Genomic DNA, 8,075 nt, shown 5'->3' on the forward strand with positions numbered 1-8,075 from the left:
TCGAAAACTCGATTTCTAGTGGTAAAAAGCTGCATATGATAGGTTTAGTAATTTGACAGTCTTAAGCTTCGAAGAGTTTCTATTTATTCTATAGTCTTTCGATGAAACTACAATTTTCTTTTTGAGTAGTTCTCTTGGTGAAATTAGGAGTTTACAAGTCATATTTGGGAAGCTATGATAAACCAGAGATAGTTTCCTTGTCAAGCACATATGAATCACTCAAACCACGGGCTTAGGTATACGAATCAGATTCTTTTTGGTACTTAGCAAGACGAAGCCATATTTGAAAGAGGCATAGGAAATTCACCGTTAGCCTTTATGGGTTAATATCCTTGTGGATTTCCATGAAAACAACATTTATTAGTTCGTAGCGAAAAAAAATTCCAGAAGGTATTACCCTTTAACATTAACAAGGAGGGACTAAAAATAAACTATTACTAATATAACAACAAACAATGTTTCATAAATAGACAATTACCCATTCCAAAACAAACCCAATTTCAAACGTCCATACACACTCCAATAAGTATCCATGCCATCTCCTTCATATTTATGGCTTTTCTACCGCACGACCATCTTGTGAAATCTTTTCCTTCTTCTCATCGTATTGTAACACGCTTTGGCTTAGTTTGTTCTGCCTAACAAAAAATGACAAGATTGCTCCTAATGCAGCAAAAGGCACATTGACGATCCAAATCATTCTAATGGCATCTGCAAAGGCTTTCAAAACGAAGTTACGCTTCGAAACATCTGTAATAGCCTGGATTTGCGAAAACGTCATGTCTTTACTGTAAGACGTGCCCTTGAGCAAAGTAGATAACTGTTGATCATAAATAACTCCTCCAATGGAAATGCCAATAGAGGAACCCATATTTCGAAGCAACATGAATGCGGAGCAAGAAGTTGCCATGGTTGCAGGAGGGACGGATGCTTGCAGTGCAATTAGATTAGGCTGAAACAAATTGCCCACTCCGACAGCCGTCAGCGCAATGAACCCCATAACCCTGGAGAATTCAGTGTCATAGTAAATAGCAATCATGGCGCCAGAACCGGCCAAGAGAATGATCCAACCGCCAATCATAAAGTACTTATAGTTTCTTAACTTGCCAATGCTAAAACCACTAATAGCAGAGGTAACAGAGGAGACGACTGCGTAGGAGAGGGTGTGGACACCGGACATAAGTGGACCATCGCCTTTTATGTTTTGAAAGTATACGGGAATGTAATATGTGATGGTAGACATAATGTAGTAGTGTAAAAAGGAGGTTACCATAACGGATGTGAGTGAGAGAGTTTTAAATGCGGAAGGAGGCATAATCTTTATACGCTTGGTATACGTTTCATTAACAGCAAACACGACCAGGCAAAGAATGCCGATTATTAGGTAGCATAAGATATTTGCGTGTTTCCAAACACCAGTAGTAGAACCAAGATTAAGACCAAGCAGAAAGAGAACAACACCAACAGTAATCGTGATGATGCCAACGAAGTCAAAGGTTTTCAGGAACTGGGTAAAAGAAGTTCTTGGTTTTGGAATCAAATTAAGAAATAAGACAAGCGTAGTCAAAGCAATACCGCCGGTGGGCAGGTTAATGAAGAAAATCCAGCGCCAAGTCGTTTTTTGGGAGATGGCACCACCTATCAAAGGACCCATGACAGAAGCGATACCCCAGGTGGCACCAAAACAACCTGTATAGTAAGAGCGTGTTTGAAGAGGTGTTATGTCGGCGATGACGATAGTTACCAAAGACATGATTCCACCACCACCGATACCTTGAACAGCACGGCACAAGATAAGCCATATCATGCTCTTGGCAGCACCACAAAGGGCGCTTCCAAAGAGAAAGATGACAATGGAGGTGTAGAGAACAGCCTTTCGACCAACGACTTCACTCATGATGCCTACGAAAGGAAGGACAGCGGTTTCTGCGAGCGAATAAGCAGTACCAATCCATGAAGACGAAGAGCTATCATGAAAACTGTTGACGATGGTTGGGATGGCAGTGGTAATGATGGTTTGATCAAGGGCAGCGAGAAAGATGCATAGCATGAGACCGGGAATAACGATGTATAGACGATTGGAGGGAAGTACTAGAGTGAAGTCTGGGTCTTGTGTCTCCTCGGACTCATCATGCGATTGTACGGTAAAACGAGATTTTAGACCCTGACGATCATTTAGAGAAATGGATTTTAGAGAATTCACATCATCGAGTTTTGAATTGGATTGATTCCACGAAGAAGAAGGGTAAGGGGAATCCCTGCTGGAACTATAGAGGCGTGTTTTTCGTGGAGGGGGGTTTTCGAGGGAATGAGAAGAAGGCGACATCGTTAAGTAAGTTTTAGTAAGTAACTAAGTAAAGTAAGAAAAGTCGAGAATTTACGCGGTGAAAAGAAAACGTTTAGAAAAAAATCTTTTGGTTTTTTTCCAAAAAAAAAAAGAAGGAAAAATAAATGCAAAACACAAACAATGGCAAATTTACAGAAAAAAAAGCAATAGAAAAAGAATCACTCAAAACAGTAAAAGAGAGAACCAAAAAAACCCCCCAAAAACGAACAAAACCAAAAATAAAGTGGAATAGAAAAGAAAATTATAAAAACGAAGAGGATACAGAAACAGGGAAATGAGAAGCGTTAACGTTTGGAAGATTTGACAGGCCAGAAGGGAAGGAATGGTGGAGGGTTATGAATGACAACAAACGCCAGCGATGGTCTGGTATACAGTTGTTGGAGGGAGCTAAGGCAGGACGTAAAGGAAAACCTGAAAGACCAGAATACTTGGTGGAGACTTTTTTTTTTAGCACACCCTACACTTTTGTAGGAACAAACTTGGCGAACGCTTGTGGTTATTTTTTTATGGAGTAAGTAGTGTCTTATTTAGTCTTGATAAGTTATAAATTGTTTATGATATTCTTGTTATTCTTATAATTATGACTCTTGCTTTTTGTTTAAGAAACAGTTTCACTTGTTTGCTGCAGGACAATGATAAGAGGTTCAACCGACCAGCCAACTAGTAGGACGTTACGCTACACCAGGTTTGATAGAAGGGCTTCTTTCCAACTGTCTCTCCTTTTCCTGACTCCTGTATCTCTCGCTCTTACAATCAACTGCTGTGTGCGCGCTTCGCATTGTTGACCATTTTATGTAGGAGAACGATCAAACGCTATTCTCCTTTTCCGAAACGAATTTCAAAATGTGCCTTATTTTTTTACCGTTTTCCTCCTTTTCTCCTTATATTCTCTTACCCTCGCTCATTGCATTGTTTTACGCCGTATTTGATTAGATAAATCCTTTCTCCTTGCGCTTCTTCTGATACCCATGAAGGCGATCTAATCTAGGGGGTAATAGATAAGGAAATGTAGATTACTTACTCTTGACGTTGCAACCCTCTGTATTCCACAAAACCTTTATCTGGAGAAGCAAACAAGATGTCCTTCTATCGCCGTTAAAATGGAGAGATGAGTCCAACAAGAGACTCGTTTGGGGCTTTTGTTCTTTCTGCCGTTTAAGTATAAATTACGAGGCTTATCGCTGACTTTCGAGGGTTCTTCCTGTCTTCCTGCCTTTCCCTTGCTTTGTGTCCAACTTGGGGCTCAAAAAAGATCCTTTAACGCATTGTTTCGTTGATTGAAAAAGTTGTGACTCTTTGGTAGCTCATCGTACATCTTGGATAACTCTTGAAATCGAAAACAACTGAATTGGAATAACTTTCGAATTGAAGAGCTTGGTCTATACTGTCTGTCTTTCTAACTGGGAGTTGATTTGGAAACATCATTAAATTTCCATCTTTCGTCTCTTTCTCGTTGGTCCCTTCGTAGCCAAACCATCTTTATATAGTCAAAACGCTTACAACAAAAGAAATCATCAAAAGAGCAAGTCATCATAGGTTTCTCAATCTTATTTATCAAAGCTATTTTTATCAGGTCTTTCATCTCCGTTGTTAAAATTTGATTTTGATTTTGTTTTGTTTTTGTTTTCGTTTTTCTATCTTATTTATTTCTATTTTTCGGTTGAATCAAAGTTGTTTTCTTTTCTAATTTGCTCTTTTTCTTTCTCTTTGATTACCTCGTTTTCGCTTTTCTTTCCTGTACTTTTCTTACTGACTTCTTTTTACGTTCATCATGTCCAACTCATTTGCTTATGACGATGCATACCCTTCTCCTCCCTCCTTTGGTCAAAAGTGTTCCAATGCCCTCCACTCTGTCTTCACCAAAGACTTTTGGATCGGGGATTATGACTATAGTTTCTTGCTTCCTGCCATCCCCTTTACCAGCCAAACACCAAAAAACCCTCCTTTCTTTTCCTTGAACGCCAAAACACCCGTCCTCTTAGCCCTTCTCTTGGGCTTCCAACATGCCCTGGCCATGATTGGCGGCGTCACTTCCCCCCCTCGTATCATTGCTGCTAGTGCCAATCTTACTATTGAACAAACCAATTACCTCGTCTCTGCCGGTCTCATCAGTACTGCTCTGTTGACCCTCATCAATATCGCTCGCATCAGAATCCCCAAAACCAATTATTACATTGGCACCGGCATGCTCTCCGTTCTTGGTATATCCTTTACTAGTGTCAGTGTCGCCCCTAAAATACTCAGTCAAATGTATCAAAATGGCTATTGTCCAACCGCCTCTGACGGCACCAAGCTTCCCTGTCCTCAAGGCTATGGTGCTTTTATTGCTACATGCTGCATTTGCTCTTTGCTTGAAATCGCCATGTCCTTCATCCCTTCCCGCTTCCTCAAACGCCTCTTCCCTCCCATAGTAACTGGCCCCGTCGTTTTGTTAATTGGTGCTTCTCTCATCATGACTGGTCTTGAGGATTGGGCTGGCGGTAGTGGCTGCACGAGCCGCACCGCCATGTGTCCTTCAAACTCTGCTCCCCATCCGCTGTATTGGGGTAGCGCCCAGTTCATCGGTTTGGGATTCAGTGTCTTTGCTACCATCATCATCATCGAGCGTTTTGGTCCTCCTCTAGTTAAGACCACTTCTGTCGTCATTGGTCTTGTTGTCGGCATGATCATTTCTGCTGCCACTCATTACTGGGATCGTTCTATTATCGATGCTGCTCCCGTCATCACGTTTAACTGGGTCCACACTTTCCGACTTCGCCTTTACGGCCCTGCCGTTCTTCCCATTCTTGCTATGTACATTGTCAACATGATGGAGGCCATTGGGGACATTACTGCTACTTCAGACGTCTCTATGCTGGACGTCGATGGTCCAGATTTTGACTCTCGAATTCAGGGTGGTATTCTCTGTGACGGTACATCCTCCTTGATAGCCGCCCTTATGACTATCACTCCCCTCACTACCTTCGCCCAAAATAATGGTGTAATCAGCCTAACTAAGTGTGCCAATAGAAGAGCCGGGTTTTTCTGTGCTTTCATCTTGTTTTGCATGGGTCTCTTTGGTAAGTTCGCTGCCGTGTTTGTGGCTATTCCTAGTTCCGTGCTGGGAGGAATGACTACCTTTTTGTTTTCCTCCGTCACGACCTCTGGTATAGCCATCATCGCCCAAATCCCTTTTAATCGTCGTAATCGCTTTATCCTCACCGCTTCCCTAACATTAGGTATGGGTTCTATATTGGTCCCAAATTGGTTCAGCTACTTTTTTACATATTCTGGAAACAACAAAGGCCTTACCGGTTTCTTGGATGCCATCACCCTTGTCATGGAAAACGGATTTGCAATTGGTGCTTTCATTTCTATATTCCTTAATCTCATTCTTCCTGAAGAATTGGATTCCGACATGCATAACGACAGCCCTGGTATATCTTCAGGTGCTACCAACGCCATAGTTGAACTCACTGCCGTTGAGCCCGTTGAATCCACCGTAGATAATAAGCAAGACTCGGAAAAGAAGAAAAGTGAGAACAATGGAATTACTGAAGCATCAATGTAATTGGGTTTTTACACGTTACTTTCTCCCTTTTTGTGCTTTGCAAAATATGTTTGGAACTGATTCCTTCTACATTCAATATTGATGGAGTTTTTTTTGTCGTTTATAGTTTGCTTTTCTTAATTAATGTTCATTTATATTTCCTTCTTTATTAAATTTGTTTCAGAATTGTAAATTTCACAATCCAAACTTAATCAAAGAATCTTGACATCCATATATTCATTCAGACTAAAGAGATATAGCTGGTTATTCAGTACATTGTTTCAATGTCCAAGTAATATCCGGCAGTATCTGTAAACTTACAAGGCAGTACTTGTTGACTGTACCATCATCAATACTTTACGACTATTTTGCTGTCCAGGAAACTCTTTTTACCTTTCGACTTTGCCTTACTGAAACTATTGGAAGTATAATTTATGGAACTTATATTTTGAAAGTTGTTTCCACTTCAAACCGACGTACATTCTTCGTTGTGAATCTTACAAATGGACAAAAGTGACCCAGTAATTTAATATATAAGAAACAATCCTTTTTTTATCAATTTCTCGCCAGATATATCATAATTTGAACTGATTTGATCCTCTCTAATTTCCTATAATACAGTACCATCATGAATAATAAATTAAGCTCACCTACCATCTTTCTTTCTAGAGAAGCATTAATTAGTTATTTACCATGGGACGCCTTAATCGATGCGCTTAGGGACATCTTCACAAAACCAGTCGAATGTCCCCCCAGACTCCACTATCCGATTAAAAGCTCCGTGGATGAAAATGAAGTCCATAATACTCTGTTGATTATGCCTTGTTGGTCTCCTGGTGAGTACATTGGCGTTAAACAGGTAAATGTTTTTCCAAACAACTCCAAAAAGAATCTTCCCAGCCTTTTCAGTCATTACCTTTTAAGTGATGCAAATACTGGTACTCATTTAGCTCAACTTGACGGAGGGGAACTCACGTCTCGAAGGACGGCTGCTGCCTCGGCGCTTGCATCTACGTACTTATCTAGGAATGATGCGGCTTCGCTAGTCATTTTGGGATCTGGAAAAGTTGCTAGAAGCCTTATTTACGCACATTGCTCTGTTCGCCCCATTCAAACCATTTCTATTTGGAATCATCGAAATGAGAATGCTGTTGCTCTCATTGAATCAATTTGTCATGACTTTCCTTCTATCCAGTTGCACGCTATTCGTAATGAAGATTTGGAAGACGTCGTGAAAGTCTGCGATATCATTTCTTGTGCAACGTTGAGTACATCTCCTATTGTGAAAGGCTCATGGATCCAACCCGGTACTCATGTTGACCTAGTAGGTGGTTTTACTCCAAATATGCATGAAGCTGACTCTGCTTGTGTTTCTAAAGCGAGTGTCTTTGTGGATACAAGAGCCGGTGCACTATCTGAAGCAGGTGATCTGTTAACACCCGTGAAAGAGGGTGTATTTTCCATCGATGATGTGCAAGCTGATTTATTCGACTTATGCAACAAGCATCACAAGGGACGTGCTCACTTGACCGACCCTCGGAGTGCTATAACCCTGTTCAAGTCTGTAGGAGACTCCAGGGAAGACCTTGCTGCAGCTTCTTTAGCTTATAACACACACATGAATAGGAACTTATAGATCGCACTAATACTTTGAACTTATATTATCATAAAATTTCAAAAGACTGTTTTATTTTAAATCTAAAAATCTAAAAAATTATTATATTAAAGTGACCATTTATTTGTATATTTTAAAAGATATCCACAACTGAGTGATTGGGGGTACCAATCAGGATTGTCTCAGTGGCGCTTCCACCGTATGAACTGGTATAACCACCATTTAATCCATCAAATGTAGTAGTTGTAGTAGTTGTCGTCTGTACTGGTTTATCAATCAAAACAGTGCCAGCGGATGTGCCGGTAGGGGTAGCAATGGTAGAGGTAAATCCTTTAAAACCAGAAGTGACTGTTTCAGTAACCCAAGAGGGAGTAGCACTAGGAATATCAATCAAAACAGTACCAGCAGATGTGCCGGTAGGGGTAGCAATAGTAGAGGTGAATCCTTTAGAGCCGGAAGTGATTGTTTCAGTCACCCAAGAGGGAGTAGCACTAGGAGTATCAATCACAACAGTACCAGCGGACGTGCCTACAGGAGTAGCAATAGTAGAGGTGAATCCTTTAGATTCGGAAGTGACTGTCTCA

The 8,075-nt window shown here is 40.8% G+C and overlaps 4 protein-coding genes across 4 annotated transcripts; 2 read left to right on the top strand and 2 right to left on the bottom strand.

Annotated features, from left to right (window-relative positions):
- Positions 1-65: 65 nt before the first annotated feature.
- On the bottom strand, positions 66-2,735 carry SPOG_04697 (membrane transporter). The gene has a single exon (XM_013167388.1). It carries the CDS (start codon positions 2,324-2,326, stop codon positions 551-553), a length of 1,776 nt encoding a protein of 591 aa, XP_013022842.1. The 5' UTR covers positions 2,327-2,735; the 3' UTR covers positions 66-550.
- Positions 2,736-2,807: 72 nt separating this feature from the next.
- On the top strand, positions 2,808-6,039 carry SPOG_04698 (membrane transporter). The gene has a single exon (XM_013167389.1). It carries the CDS (start codon positions 4,119-4,121, stop codon positions 5,895-5,897), a length of 1,779 nt encoding a protein of 592 aa, XP_013022843.1. The 5' UTR covers positions 2,808-4,118; the 3' UTR covers positions 5,898-6,039.
- Positions 6,040-6,504: 465 nt separating this feature from the next.
- On the top strand, positions 6,505-7,512 carry SPOG_04699 (ornithine cyclodeaminase family protein; the record flags this gene model as incomplete). The annotated part of the gene is made up of 2 exons (XM_013167390.1): positions 6,505-6,735; positions 6,766-7,512. The coding sequence occupies 2 exons, from the start codon at positions 6,505-6,507 to the stop codon at positions 7,510-7,512; spliced, it is 978 nt and encodes a 325-aa protein (XP_013022844.1).
- SPOG_04700 (cell agglutination protein Mam3) lies at positions 7,512-8,051 on the bottom strand (the record flags this gene model as incomplete). Its single annotated transcript, XM_013167391.1, has 1 exon — positions 7,512-8,051. A coding segment is annotated over one exon (427 nt), but the record flags the coding sequence as incomplete, so codon positions are not given.
- Between the last annotated feature and the right edge of the window lie 24 nt (positions 8,052-8,075).

The sequence above is a fragment of the Schizosaccharomyces cryophilus genome (genome assembly GCF_000004155.1).
Source record: "Schizosaccharomyces cryophilus OY26 unplaced genomic scaffold supercont4.2, whole genome shotgun sequence".
NCBI classification, from domain to species: Eukaryota; Fungi; Ascomycota; class Schizosaccharomycetes; order Schizosaccharomycetales; family Schizosaccharomycetaceae; genus Schizosaccharomyces; species Schizosaccharomyces cryophilus.